The sequence below is a fragment of the Oryctolagus cuniculus genome, chromosome 10, assembly GCF_051225735.1.
Source record: "Oryctolagus cuniculus isolate XC-2025 breed Fujian yellow rabbit chromosome 10, ASM5122573v1, whole genome shotgun sequence".
NCBI classification, from domain to species: domain Eukaryota; kingdom Metazoa; phylum Chordata; class Mammalia; order Lagomorpha; family Leporidae; genus Oryctolagus; species Oryctolagus cuniculus.
Genome location: NC_142876.1, coordinates 846,109 through 860,627, shown reverse-complemented (window position 1 = coordinate 860,627; position 14,519 = coordinate 846,109). Strand labels below are relative to the sequence as shown.

The following is a 14,519-nucleotide window of genomic DNA, read 5'->3' as shown; positions in this document are numbered from 1 at the left end:
GGTGTACATGGGCTTCTCAGGAACTCTGCTGTGGTAGGAGTTTTAACTTTGAGATGGATTGGAGTGGTGCTGTGTTACGGAGATAAGGTTGGGTTCTCATTTGTCCACGCATTCCCTTAAAAGAAAATAACCTGACTGATCTTTTCTTGATTAAACAGAATACCGTCTTACCCTCTGTTGTTGGTATAAACCATTATTTTACTGAGAACCATTAGCTATTTAAAACTTGGTACATAAATTAAAGAGGCGCTAAATGGGTTTGTGATCGTTGCCATTAGGAGCCTTTTAGATTATGCAGGCAATTATTGTGTTCATTATCCTACAGCGGCCCCTTTGCACTGCCGTCGTGGTTGTCTTAGACATTACGTACAAATTTTCCCTTGGAGATTAAAATTTCCAGTCGCGTATTTAATTTTGTTATCACAGTTGATTCAAATAAAACAAATATTATGACAAGTAGAAGAAAATTTGCTTTACTAATATGGGAAATTACAATAAATCTTGAAAATTGCCTCCTGCTATACCTAATTTACTTTTTTTCCTTTTTTTAATTTACCTTTTCTTACGCTGTCATAATTACTTCAAGTGATTAATAATATATTTTATAGGTGAAAAGGTTTTGCAGTCATGGCGAAAGGTATTTGTTCTGTTCATGTATCTAAGAAATTCTCTAAAGAAGAAGAAATTTACACCCAGACTCTAGGTACCATCTTCTTCATAGGATTCATGCTTTGTAAGTTAACCAGTTTTTGTTTGTAAATAACTTGAGTTAGTTTTAGATGAGCTGGAGATACTTTTAAGGATATTTCAGAGCAACTGAGTATGGAGAGATTAACTGGAAGTGGGTTCCTTTTCTGTGACACAGCCATGTTGGGGGGTGCGTTCCGTGAGGTGGCCGTGTTGAGGGGTGCGTTCCGTGAGGTGTGTGTTGAGGGGTGCGTTCTGTGAGGTAGTGTGTTGAGGGGTGCATTCCATGAGGCGGCCGTGTTGAGGAGTGTGTTCTGTGAGGTAGTGTGTTGAGGGGTGCGTTCCGTGAGGCGGCCGTGTTGAGGGGTGCGTTCCGTGAGGTAGTGTGTTGAGGGGTGCGTTCCATGAGGCGGCTGTGTTGAGGGGTGCGTTCCGTGAGGCGGCCGTGTTGAGGGGTGCGTTCCGTGAGGTGGCCGTGTTGAGGGGTGCGTTCCGTGAGGTAGTGTGTTGAGGGGTGCGTTCCGTGAGGCAGCCGTGTTGAGGGGTGCGTTCCGTGAGGCGGCCGTGTTGGGGGTGCGTTCCGTGAGGTAGTGTGTTGAGGGGTGCGTTCCGTGAGGTGGCCGTGTTGAGGGGTGCGTTCCGTGAGGTAGTGTGTTGAGGGGTGCGTTCCGTGAGGCGGCCGTGTTGAGGGGTGCGTTCCGTGAGGCGGCCGTGTTGAGGGGTGCATTTTGTGAGGCGGCCAGGTTTAGGGGTGCGTTTCTGTGAGGTGGCCGTGTTCAGGGGTGCATTTTGTGAGGCGGCCAGGTTGAGGGGTGCGTTTCTGTGAGTTGGCCGTGTTGGGGGTGCGTTCCATGAGGCGGCCGGGTTGAGGGGTGCGTTTCTGTGAGGTGGCCGTGTTGGGGGTGCGTTCCGTGAGGCGGCCGGGTTGAGGGGTGCGTTTCCCCCACGGTGCGGCCACAGGAGAGCCCTGCTGCAGCTGTGTTCGAGGAGGAGGCGTGCGCCATGCGAAGGCTACCTGAGCGCCAGCAGCGCCCACGGTAGAAAAGTCGTATTTTCCTCAGCCGCAGTGGGGACGGCTTTTCTTTAAGTTAACGGGAAGACAACATACAGTTGGCTTTAAAACTGTTACGCTCACTGGTGCGGCGTTGCCCACATCTGTCTCCGTCAATTAGAAAGGTATTAAGGCTGGACATCGCCCCGTCAGCTGCAGTGGGCTGCTCTCACTGTTTCCATCCTATATGCTGGCTTGTTCAAAGGAAACTTTGTATTCATTTCAGAGTGTTTTGTCCGGGCTTTTAGTCTTTCACGGCCATGATGCCGGGGAAAGTGTGAGGTGGTGGTTATGCATTTTGCAAGACAGTGATTCTTTATTTTATTACAAAAAAAGACCAACTCTGGAAGGCCAGATTAAATCATTCCTTTCACTTTTTAATGGGATTTGGATGAATAGAGTAAAATATGCACTTTGCATTCATTGATAGCATCTTTAGGTTGAGGTAATTGAGCCTTTTTTCCCTGACTGAATGAATAATGACTTCATCTGATCCCCAGCGAGGCCTGAAACTTAGGCCGCCTTTGTCACAGCGAAAGGATCCGGGCTTTGAAACATGCTCTACTTCCCTGGCTTAATTTTTCTTCATTTTAATCCAAAAACCTATTTTTCTCAATAATTCAAGCATAAACTATGTAGTAGTTGGGGTAGCGGAAATTGCACGATATTTGTCCTCGTTGGTCTGCTTTCTAAATGGAGCTGATAAATCAGCGCCCTGGTCCCCCGCGGCGCCTTCTCAGGCGCGGGGACGGCACTGGGAATGCTCGGAACCTGGCAGAGCGGGGCCCTGTCCAGACTGGCCGGCCGCTGGCAAAATGTGTGTCTTACTGGTTTGGTGCGAGAGCTCGAGATGGAGGAGGCTGGGCGCTGCTGCGGGCGCGGCGCCCCGGCCACTTTACTGGGCGGCAGGGTGCTGCCCTGCTGTGAGCCAGAGGCCGCAGGCTTCCCGGGGTGCGCGGCGAGCTGACCGCTGCCTGTGTTGCTGGCAGCGCAGAGAGGGGTTTCTGGGGGCGGCCGAGCCCCTGGTTCAAGGCCCACTGCAGTGGAGCAGATGCATCCGATACAAAATGGCTAACAGTCTTAGTTTAGCGTTTCCTTGGGAGTCTCAGGTGGAGATGAGACCGCCTTTTCCTAGACTCCGCAGCTGGGGAAGTGGGAAAGCGCCGGGACGGATGGCCGGACGCACAGCCCACCTTGTCAGGCCGTCGGTACCCACCACTCTAGATTCCGACCCAGCCCAGGCTCCAGACCGGTCAGTCGTGCTGCGCCTGGCTTCCGTGCCCGCCAAGTGCGGCGTGAAGAGGTGGCGGGGGCCTGGTGGGAGGAGCACGCCTTCTGTGTCAGTTCCCCGTCGTGACGTGCGTTGCTGGCTCCGTCTTGTGTCGCCTGTGATGCTGGCTGCTGCTTGCCGATGAAGTGTCACAGTTATCTGGTGTTCATGACGCTGGAGTTGGGCACAGAACTTACCTCTCTCCTGAGTTTTTCTCACAGCTGCACTTAAGGGACCTCCTGACAAAAGTTTTGGTTTTGGTTTTCTTTCTACCGGATTCCAGTGGAGTGGTGAGAGTTCATGGCATGTATTCATGAAAACCAAAGTGGCTGTGGGAAAGGCTGGCTTTGTCGCTAGAGTTACACGCTCTCACAAGGCACTGAAAAGTAAGTTCTTCGTGGGCTCAGCGATCCTCAGCATCCTGCTGCTGTTTCCTAGGCTTTTGCAAGCACGTTGTTTTATTTACTCTTTCTCAGAAGTTGTACCAGGTAGAGAAGTTCAGGTGGCAGCGAGACGCCTCACCTGTGGGGTTTAGTCTTCCATACTGTCCTGCAAATCAGTAGTTAAGTTAAAGGCACACTTTCCTGACCACAGCAGTACCTCACCCTGGTCGCCTCCCAGGCACCCGTGCCACCTGGTGGAACCACATACAGAAGACAACAGTGAGGCTGAAATGTTGAAGGAGGTTTCCCACATTCACACTGTTAGGAGGCTGAGAAGCTGGGTTCAAATCCAAGTTCTTGTAGGAACAGGAAGTGGGTGGGGCCTGCTGTGCCCTGGGACCCATGCTTTATCTCCTGCCATCCTGAACCCTGTAGGAGGACACAGGTGTCTTTCCTGTGTTACAGAAAACTGTAGCTCAGTGGCACATCCATCGTTTGTACTGGCCTAAGTTCTGCGTCATGAGGAATCTTTTTTTAAAAAAATGTATTTTTTTTAATTTACTTATTTGAATGGGGTGAGAGAGAGAGATCTTCTATCTGCTGGTTCACTACCCAAATGGCTGCAACAGCCAGGCCTGGCTCAGGCTGAAGCCAGGAGCCTGGAACTCCATCTGGGCTCTCACATGGGCGGCAGGGACCCAAGTACTTGAGCCATCATCCAGTGCTTCTCAGGTCATTAGCAGGGAGCTGGTTTGGAAGCAGAGCAGCTGGGACTTAAACCAGCACTCGCATATGGGACGCAGGAGTTCAAACTGCTGTGCCGTGGCGCCTGCCCCACGGTGAGGAATCTTCGTGGCTGTGCCGTGGCGCCTGCCCCACGGTGAGGAATCTTCGTGGCTGTGCCGTGGCGCCTGCCCCACGGTGAGGAATCTTCGAGGCTGTGCCGTGGCGCCTGCCCCACGGTGAGGAATCTTCGTGGCTGTGCCGTGGCGCCTGCCCCACGGTGAGGAATCTTCGAGGCTGTGCCGTGGCACCTGCCCCATGGTGAGGAATCTTCGAGGCTGTGCCGTGGCACTTCTGCTCACTCTGATTCTGAAGCCATCCTGCAGCACTCACGCCTTGCTGGGCCCACCCCCCAGTGTGTGTCATGGTCTTTCAGGGGTGGAACTAAGCAAGAAAAAACTGTTGGCACAGATTGCTAGAGCTTGAAATTACTGTTGCACGCCTCCCAGAAGTGGCATTCTCTGTAGCTTGTAGAACGTGAGCTGTTGGGCTGCTGGTTCTCACTGTGTCCAAGAACCGTACAGAACACAACACAGCCAACAGCCTTCCCGCTCGCGTTTGGCTCAGCGAATAAATGGTGCACAGAGTGAACCTGAGCTTCCTGTACCTGGTTGGCGTGAAGACGGTCTCATCGCAGGCTGACGGCTCTGCTGCATCAGAGAGCCAGTGGTCAGGTCGGGCCCACAGACAGGGCCTCCCCTCAGTGGAACCTCACCTGGAGAGCGTGCACCTGCCGTGCTGGGTGCAGGGCCCCCGTCCTCCATTAGGGAGAGCGCGTCTGAGTGTGCTGTGGCGCCTTCTCTGGCCTTGGGCTCTGTCAGCAGTGCTCTGAGCGTCACGACTCCGCTTCAGAGATCCTGCCCGAGTCTGTAAGAGGTTCCCCTGGAGAAAAGGGAAGTGGGTGCGTTTTGTGTTTCGTGACGATGAAGGCCAATACCCGCACATCACCGTTCTCGCGTCCTCTCAATCACAGTGGTGCATGACTCCTGTGGTTCTCTTTCAGGTTGGCTTGTTGGACCTGGAACTCAACCAGCTGACAAAGGCACTGTTCTTGGCTCTGGTGGCCCTGTCCGTTGTCATGGTAACCCTGCAAGGCTTCGTGGGCCCTTGGTACCGCAATCTTTTTCGGTTCCTTCTTCTCTTTTCCTACATCATTCCCATAAGGTAGGTTTAAAGGATTAAATGTCTGGCTTCACATGAACATGATGTTACTGAAATGAAATTTATCTTTCTGAGTGAAAAAGTAAATTACCCAGGCAGGCTAAAGAGGAAGGGGCCGGGAACGCTCCCGAGCCTTGAGGGGCCTTTCCGTGGAAATACTTTTTTGTTAGAATAATCTGGGGATCTGACACTCTGCTCTTTAGGAGCCTGTTGGTGATGGAAGCTTCAAAATTGGGAGGTTTTTCTTGATAAAACATAAATCTGAATCTGACAAAATAATTTTGTTGGCTGCTCGTCGGCTTTCTCGTCTCAGTGCCCTTGGAGCTGCGGCCGTGGCTGACACTGCAGAGTTATCTATATTTTAAAAAGCGTCTAATATATCTGTCAAGTTTGATAATGTCTTGAGTAAGGCAGTCTTTTAATATGAATAATTTTTCAAAATGATAACCCGTGTATCCAGAGACTGGCATATAAATAGTTAATATCAGATGTCTCTAATTTAAAGACTGATATTTACAATATAAATGTTAGTAAGTGCATTTTAAAGTGTTTAAAGAAATGGTATTTTTTAAAAGATAATTAAACCAAACACTTAGGGTAAAGTATGAGTCCACAGTGGCCACTTTTTGTACCAGAATGGAACAAAGCAGCAGAGGGTGCTGGGCTGAGTAGCTGCAGCGTCGCCTTTTGCACAGTAGGGGCAGCCTCGCTGCTGTCTCCTCTCCAGGACACTGCAGCCGTCGTGTACGTCAGGCTGTTCCAGTTGTAGCTGTACCGTCCACTGGCCGGCCCCTTCTTGTCACTCAGACCCCACTGCACACACCTTCCTCTGTTTTGTTCTGCTGTTGCTCTTGCTGTTGACGGCCCCTCTCCATCCGCTGAGCTCCAGGCACCAGGGGCTTCATTTGGCTGAGTCCTGTGGCCAGAACAGTGTGTGGTGTTGGTGGGAACTCCTTCAGTGATGGTTGAGGGAACCCATTCCAGGGTCCTGTGCTGCCCTCAGGGTCCGAGCCTGTGTAGATCACCAGAGGTGTCCTGAGTGCCACAGTCGGCTCTGGGGACAGTACCTCTGTGCCCAAAAGAAGCCTTGGATGTGTGGCGACGAGCAAAGTGTGGCTACAGAACACCAGGTCTGTTTCTGTGACAGGCCAGCACTTCAGAGGCTGTGTGTTCAGATAGGGGTCCTCCATGCAGTTCCCAGGTCGTCTACATCAATGTGGACCGCAGGGCCCTGTGTGTGTCCCAGGGCCCTCTTCACCTTGTGCACACCAACACTGCCCTCCCCTGAGTCCCTGTGTGCACTGCCCTGGTCTCTGACTTCATGTGGCTTTAACCAATGTAAAATCATTTATACAGCAACCACCTTAGTGATGGTGTTTGAAATAAAACCTGAAAAATATAATTCTTACTGTTTCCATTGATCTCTGCTTTTCACTCACATCTAAAAAGAGGAGACACAACTCAAGGCAGCGGTGGCGAGTGCCGTGTTTGGGGCCCAGCCGGTAGCAGAGCAGACACTGCTGCCGTGGGGTGAGAGGCGGACACATGGCGTAGCAATGGCCACTGCCGTGGAGTGAAGCAGGGCGTGGGGACAGAGGGCACCGTGCAGCCTGGTGACCGTGAGCTGTGGCTGTTGGGAAGGCGCAGGGCCGTGTTCAGAGCAGAAGGAGGGCGAGCGAGCGCCCGAGACAGCGCCCGCCTGCGCTGCAGACTTCACCACAGCTCCCATCTCTGAGGCAAACACGGGATGCTGTCGAGCATTCCTGAGTGTGTCTTCTTTGCTCCCACTACGTTTACGATGTATTTCCGCGTTTCACAGTTCTGGAACCTCATGCGAGCTCCAAGACTCCTGTTTTAGGCCATGGAAGGCCGAATGAGAGCTCCCTTCTTATGGCTAGAGCACCTCTGTCGTTGATTGACAGAAACCGTTGAACAGCACTGAGGTTTCTGTTGCAGGTTTCTAATAGGAGTTTTATTTCTCTGAACTCTCTTTCTTCCTTTAGTACAGCAGCAGTATACGTGAGACAAGATCTTCCTTTAACCAGTCAACAGGGAAAACGAGTTACAGTTCAAGAGTGTGTACGTGCTGTAAGCATGTTGGAACTAAAGCTAATTTTCAAATTTAAATAAATACATGTATTTGTAGTAAAATATAGAAAACACATTATAGTAAGAAAAGAAAAGATATACTATTAGTGAACTGTCTCTGGATGAATTCTGTGAAACCTCAGGTATGTGTGCGCCAGCTTTCGAGGCGGCTGTGTGAGCGTGTGCACCAGTGAGGGGCGGCGCCTGTGTGCGTCTGTAGCTGTGAGCGTGTGCACCAGTGAGGGCGGCGCCTGTGTGCGTCTGTAGCTGTGAGCGTGTGCACCAGTGAGGGCGGCGCCTGTGTGCGTCTGTAGCTGTGAGCGTGTGCACCAGTGAGGGCGGCGCCTGTGTGCGTCTGTAGCTGTGAGCGTGTGCACCAGTGAGGGGCGGCGCCTGTGTGCGTCTGTAGCTGTGAGCGTGTGCACCAGTGAGGGGTGGCGCCTGTGTGCTTCTGTAGCTGTGAGCGTGTGCACCAGTGAGGGCGGCGCCTGTGTGCGTCTGTAGCTGTGAGCGTGTGCACCAGTGAGGGGTGGCGCCTGTGTGCGTCTGTAGCTGTGAGCGTGTGCACCAGTGAGGGCGGCGCCTGTGTGCGTCTGTAGCTGTGAGCGTGTGCACCAGTGAGGGGCAGCGCCTGTGTGCGTCTGTAGCTGTGAGCGTGTGCACCAGTGAGGGCAGTGCCTATGTGAGTCTGTGTGTCCTTTTTTACATCCATGCAGAGCGCAGAAGTCCCAGTCTTCCCGCACGCGTGGAGAGACTTCCTAGACAGAACTCTGAGCTCACCTCTAGCTCCCCAGTGTCTCACGCCTGCTTCTTCAACATGACACGGTCCCTTCCCTTTCACAGCCCGAGAATGCAGCGACACAGATTTTACAGGCGAGGACGACTGTAAACTGTAAGGCGGGTGAAGCAAACACACAGTACAGTGCAAATCCCAGCACAGCACCCACGAGTTCATGATTGGAGCCGACCGGCCCCTCCGAGTCCTTGACCCAGCAGCACAGCACCCATCACTGCCAGGTGTGCCCCCACCCTGCGCCAGGCTGTGCAGCTCTTGGGCTCGTACTTCCATCTGACTGTGTTTGGGTGTCCTTCACCCAGCCTCCCTCTATCCCCCCTTCCTCACCCTTCCCAACCTCTAGCTCACTGTCCAAGTTAACTTCCACACACGAGAGCGAGCGTGCAGTATTCATTGTTCTGGGTCTGGCTTAGTTCATGTCACCCAGATCCTGTTTGCTGCAGATGTCAGGATTTCGTTCTTTGGCGTGATTGAATACTATTCCATTGTATAAGCACACCACCTTTTCTTTATCCATTCGCGCATTGATGGACATATGGGTCTGTTTCAGCAGCAGAAGCAAAACTGAACAAACGGCGTTCATCGAACCAAGCTTCTGCTCTGCAAAGGCAAATCAGTCAGCAGAGGGAGGAGACGACAGAATGGGAGAAGCTGTCGAGTGTGCATCTGACGAAGGATTAACATCCAGAATATACAAGCAACTCAGAAAGCTCAAAGCTAACAATCCTATTAAGAAATGGGCGAGGGCCGGCGCCGCGGCTCACTAGGCTAATCCTCTGCCTTGCGGCGCCGGCACCCCGGGTTCTAGTCCCGGTCGGGGGGGCGCCGGATTCTGTCCCGGTTGCCCCTCTTCCAGGCCAGCTCTCTGCTGTGGCCAGGGAGTGCAGTGGAGAATGGCCCAAGTGCTTGGGTCCTGCACCCGCATGGGAGACCAGGAGAAGCACCTGGCTCCTGGCTTCGGATCTGCGCAGCGCACCAGCCACAACGTGCTGGCCATAATGGCCACTTGGGTGGTGAACCAACAGAAAAAAAGAAGATCTTTCTCTCTCTATCTCTCTCTCTCTCTCTCTAACTCTGCCTGTCCAAAAAAAAAAAAAAAAAATGGGTGAAGGATCTGGATAGACATTTTTGAAGAAAAAACCCGCACTATCACCGGAGTGCTCAGTATCAGAAATACAGGTCACAACTGCAAGGCGGTGTCGTCTCACTCCAGTCCGAGTGCTGCGGTCAAAAAGAAGAAAGAGCAGACGCTGGCAAGGGTGTGGGGAAGAGGAGGCTTCACACCTCTGGCAGGAATGCATGTCAGCGCAGCGCTGGTGGAGGCTCCTCCCACAGCTGAGGCTGACACCATGGCCCAGCCGCCCGCCCTGTGGGTGCAGGTCGGGAGGAGAAAGGGCACCTGTGTCTCCATGCTCAGTGCAGCACTACTTATGCGGTGCTTGACTCCCATCCTCCCGTGAACTCGCTGAAGCTACCTCACACAGGGTCCTGAGTCAGAGCGTTAGGGCTCACGGTTTTTTTTTTTGGTTTTTGGTTTTTGTTTTTTGTTTTTTTTTTTAAGATTTATTTATTTGAAAGGCAGAGTTACAGAGAGGCAGGGCGGGGGGCAGATCTTCCATCCATTGGTTCAGTCCCTAAATGGCCACAGTGACTGGGGCTGAGCCAGGCCAAAGCCAGGAGCCAGGAGCCTCCTCCTGGTTTCCCACATATGGGCAGGAGCCCAAGGACCCTGGCCGTTGTCTGCTGCTATCTCAGGCACATCAGCAGGGAGCTGCAGTCAGGACACAAACCGTGACCCATAGGGGATGCTGGCCTCACAGGCCACGGTTTGTATCCCTTGTGCTGCTGTGCCACAGTGCCGGCCCAAGTCCTGATATCTTAAGGGGCTTTTAGATTTAAGAAGTTTAAACCTTATTGAAATTCCTCTGAATAGAATAAAATATGTGCAGTTACTGAATATTACTTACATTGCCTTTCAAAGGAAAATATTACCAGGTTTCACTTTTACTTCTGCAGTTCTGAAGTGAGCAGGTGCTGCCTTAGCCCCGTGTACCTTCCATGACCAAGAGCCGTCAGAGTTCGGTACGTGGGTGGGCCCACAGCTCCTGGTCACTTAGTCCTTACCTCTCTGTGTGTGCTGCAAGGTGCTCTGTGATGTTGGGAACACAGCCGTGTTCCAGAGCTGTGAGTGACAGATGGACGGTGCTGGCTGGAGTAGGAAGGAGGCCCCTCCAAGAAAACACTCGAGAACCCGATAGATACAGCGTCTTCCTGCAAAGCCTGAAGTTGACAGACTTCTGCAGTTGGGGAGCTCTGTCAGTTTAGGTTCCCTTGTGAGACAGTTCCTAGGTCTCTGCCACTCTGACAGGCATCTTTAGTAAGACCTCATTTTCTAGGTAGGACGCCTAGTGGGAAGAGACCCAGGTGTGACATTCAGCATTGGTGATCTGGGGAATTTGCACGTTTCGGGTTGTAAAGATGCTCGTGTGGGGGGATTCGGTGTTTGGAAAGGATGCACTGAAGAGAAGGCCAGGGGTGTGTCTGGATGCCTCTGCTGAAGGGATGGATGCGGTGGCAGTGCAGGAGCACCTCAGCCTCTGGGCGGAAGCCAGGGACACAGATGGGCTCCCTGGAGGAGGGCTCACTTCATCAGTCCAGGACGTGTGCAGGCAGAGATTGGACTGCACAGAACAGAAGCAAGGCGAGAGAAGCCTGTGAGACTCTCAGGAGTCGATAGGCAGGAGACAGCTTCTCGGGAAAAGGGAGGAATGGCTCTAGGGCAGCGTTGGCCGGGGCAGTTTGCAGGGCTGTGGGCTTCTCAGAGGGCAGCGCAGTGAGCCACAGGGGTTATTCTGGTGCGACACGAGCTTGGTCCCGGTGGCGCCTGCGTGCCTGCCAGTCTCTGCTTACCCCACTGTTGGGTTTTGGAAGCAGATGACGTCCTTTCTACTTTGACCGATCCACAGGTGGAGAGCAGCTTTGCTCAGGACAGGCCGTCCCCCAGGACTTGCCCACATCTGATACAGATGTTTCTATTAGGAGATGCGAGGCATCGGAACTGATAGGATTTTTACTGGGTTATTTGGATGGGGTGAACGTGTTGTGGAAATCTGGGGAAGGTCAGGTGACTCTAGTGGGCTCAGTGATGTCCCCCGTGGGCAGTGCCCACCTGAGATCCAGATGTGACCTTACCTGGAAGTAGTCTTTGCAGGTGTATTTCAGGATCAGAGTGAGCCCTGAGTTCAGTGCTCAGTGTCCTCTTGGGAGGCGCAGGAGCTCTCCAGGGAGGCGGTGTGAGGACAGGCAGAGACTGGAGTGATGTGTCTGCAGACCAAGGGCTGCCAAGAGTTTCATGCTGGCTCCTTCCCCGGGTGGTCCTGCATGTGTCTGCCCAGTCTGGTTCTGCACATCTTGGTGTGTGCCCTTAGGTTCTTTTAGCAATGTGGTCGTCGAGAGTTGGCGCCTGGGTCCTGAGAGCATAGGTTGGCATCCATCCAAGCAGAGGGCCAGAGGGGCTGCCTGGAGACCATGTCCTGGCCGTCCTTGGCACAGGTCACTGTGTGCAGGGCCTTGCGTGCCTCCTGTCACCTCCACTCCTCTCATCTTCATCATCAGGAACCCTGGGACCTAGGTCTCCCACACCCACTCAGGGGTGTCCTGAGGCAGGTGAGGGTCCTCCTCATTCCTTCTGAACCTGTTCTTCATGGCCCGGGATCTCCTGTGCTGAGACCACACTGGATTAGCCCTGTGTCTGTGGCCATGGATGGTCTTAGCATGCAGTCCTGGCAGGAATGCAGGTATGGGTAATGCACCTGGCCACAGCTGCAGGGGCCTGCTCCCCGCCCATGCAGCTCCAGGTCCACCTTTTCTGGTCCTTCTGAGACCTGGCCATTACTCTAGTTGCTCACGGGGTCCCTGCAGTGCGTGGCATTTTATGGATGCTATCGCTGAGCTCAGAAGCAGCACGTCCGTCACTGGGCTAGGATCCTGGAACTAGTGGGCGTGGTCATGAGAGATGTGTACTGCCCACGCCTGACAGGAACCTGAGAGGCCTGGGTGCCCATGCCGCCTCCCATGGAGCAGGAGCTCGTGCGTCCTTCGGGAGGGAAAGGCCTGGAGAACTCGTAGGGTGATCTCATTCCCCAAACATGGCCTGTGCTTTCTCGCTGTGGCACAGAACACGCGCATTCCTGTTCCCGTTCCTGCTCTCCCTGGATACTGTTCCCTCGAGCTGCTTCATTTCACCCTTCTGACTGCAACAGTCCAGGTCATGCCTGCCCCTCAGCCAGCCACCTGCAGGCTCAGGCAGCTCAGGCTCAGGCTCCTCCAGAACGGTCTCTTGGTGTCCCTTCCAAGGAGCTCAGAGTACATCTGGTATCTTTGACCTTGCAGTCTGTTTCCGTGATTCTTTCCAAAATAGCATGCCGTGTGCATCTGAAGGGGTCCCACATCCTGTCACCTGCAGTGTGTCACAGCTGGACAAAGGTCTGGGCTTAAACATTCTGCGAAATTAGAACTCAGAGTACGTGCAGTGAGGGTATTTGCTCTGCCAGCGTCATGCCTGAAGTTTGAGCATTCTTTGAGGTTTTTAACATCAGAAGGCAAATTGGTGTTTCCTTTGCAGTGCAGGAGCTTCTTAGCCTCATGGAATCTCGTTTGTCTATTTTACTTTGATTTCTTGTGTTTCTGGGGTCTTTCCAAGAAGTCTTTGCTTATGCCAATGTCTTGTAGAGTTCACCTCTAGTAATCTGATGGTATGAGTTCATAGATTTAGGTCCTTGATCCATTTGGAGTTGATGTTTGTGTGAAGTGTAAGGTAGGGATCTAGTTTCGTGCTTCTGCAAGCAGAGATCCAGTTTTCCCAGATCCAGTTTTCAACTTTTTGTTGAAGAGACCATCCTCACTCCAGGGATTGCTTTGTGCTCCTTGTCAAAGATTCGTTGGTTGTAGATGTGTAGATTGGTTTCTGGGGATTCTGTTTCGTTCCGTTGGTCTACATTCTGTTTTTGTGATTGTTTTGTGCCAGTACCAGACTTTCTCTATTACAACTGTCCTGTGTAAGTCTTGAAATCTGGTGTTACGATGCCTTCAGCTTCTTTTGTTCTTGTTTAAGATTGCCTTAGCTATTCGGGGTCTCTTGTGTTTCCATATGAATTTTGGCATCATTTTTCTTCTACATCTGAGAAGAATGTTGTTGGTGTTTTGATTGGGATCACATTCAATCTCTAAATTGATTTCAATAGTGTGGACATTTTGATGATATTGTTCTTCCAATCCATGAACATGGAAGATTTTTCCATTTTTTATGTCGTCTTCTATTTCTTTATTTAATTTTTTAAAAAAATTTTCATCATAGAGATCTTCTACCTCCTTGGTAAAATTTATTTCAAGGTATTTAAAATGTTTTTGTAGCTATTGTGTAGGGGATTGATCTTACAAGTTCTTTCTCAGCCATGGCATTGTCTGTGAATACAAAAGCTATTGACTTTTTATACGATTTATTTATTTATTTGAAAGGTAGAGTTACAGATAGAGGCAGAGAGAGAGAGAGAGAGAGAGAGAAAAGTCTTCCATCTGCAGGCTCACTCCCCAAATGGCTGCAGATGGGCAGGGTTGGGCCAGACCTAAACCAGGAGCCAGGCACTTCATCCTAGTCTTCCATGTGGGTGCAGGGGCCCAAGACCCTGGGCCATCCTCCGTTTCTTTCCCAGATACATTAGCAGGGAGCTGGATCAAAAGTGGGGCAGTAGGGACTCAAACTGGTACCCATATGGGATGCCGGCACTGCAGTTTGCGGCTTAACCTGCTGCCCCAAAGCTAGTGATTTTTGTGTGTTAATTTTATATCCTACATCTTTACCAAACTTTTTTTGGAGTTTCAGTAATCTCTTAGTGGAGTCGTTTGGTTTCCCTTTATATAGGATCTTGTCATCTGCCAACAGAGATAATTTGACTTCCTCCTTTACATTTTTTATCCCTTTGATTTCTTTTCCTTGCCTAATGGCTCTGGCTAAAACTTCCAGGACTGTACTGAATAACAGTGGTAGAGTGGGCTTCCTTACCTGGTTCCAGATCTTAGTGACACTGCCTTCCACTTTTCCCCATTTAATATGATGCTGGCTGTTGGTTTATTGTATATTGCCTTGATTGTGTTCAGAAATGTTCCTTCTATACCAAATCTGCTTAAGGTTTTTATCATGAAATGATGTTGTATTTTATCAAATGCTTTCTATGCATCTATTGTGATAATAATATGGTTTTTATTCTTAAGTTTGTTAATGTGATATGTCACAGTTATTGA

General features: G+C 51.4%; 1 protein-coding gene across 12 annotated transcripts in view; it reads left to right on the top strand.

The window, feature by feature from the left end:
• ATP9B (ATPase phospholipid transporting 9B) overlaps positions 1-14,519 on the top strand; it is a 245,959-nt gene that overhangs the window by 152,422 nt on the left and 79,018 nt on the right. For all 12 annotated transcript variants that reach the window (XR_016213832.1, XM_051840449.3, XM_070049842.2 and 9 more), the window contains one exon: positions 5,178-5,338. Coding sequence is in view for 8 of the 12 variants with exons in the window: in XM_051840449.3 (XP_051696409.3) it covers positions 5,178-5,338 (161 nt within the window). In the remaining 4 variants the exon portion in view is untranslated. The remainder of the gene's footprint in view (positions 1-5,177; positions 5,339-14,519) is intronic.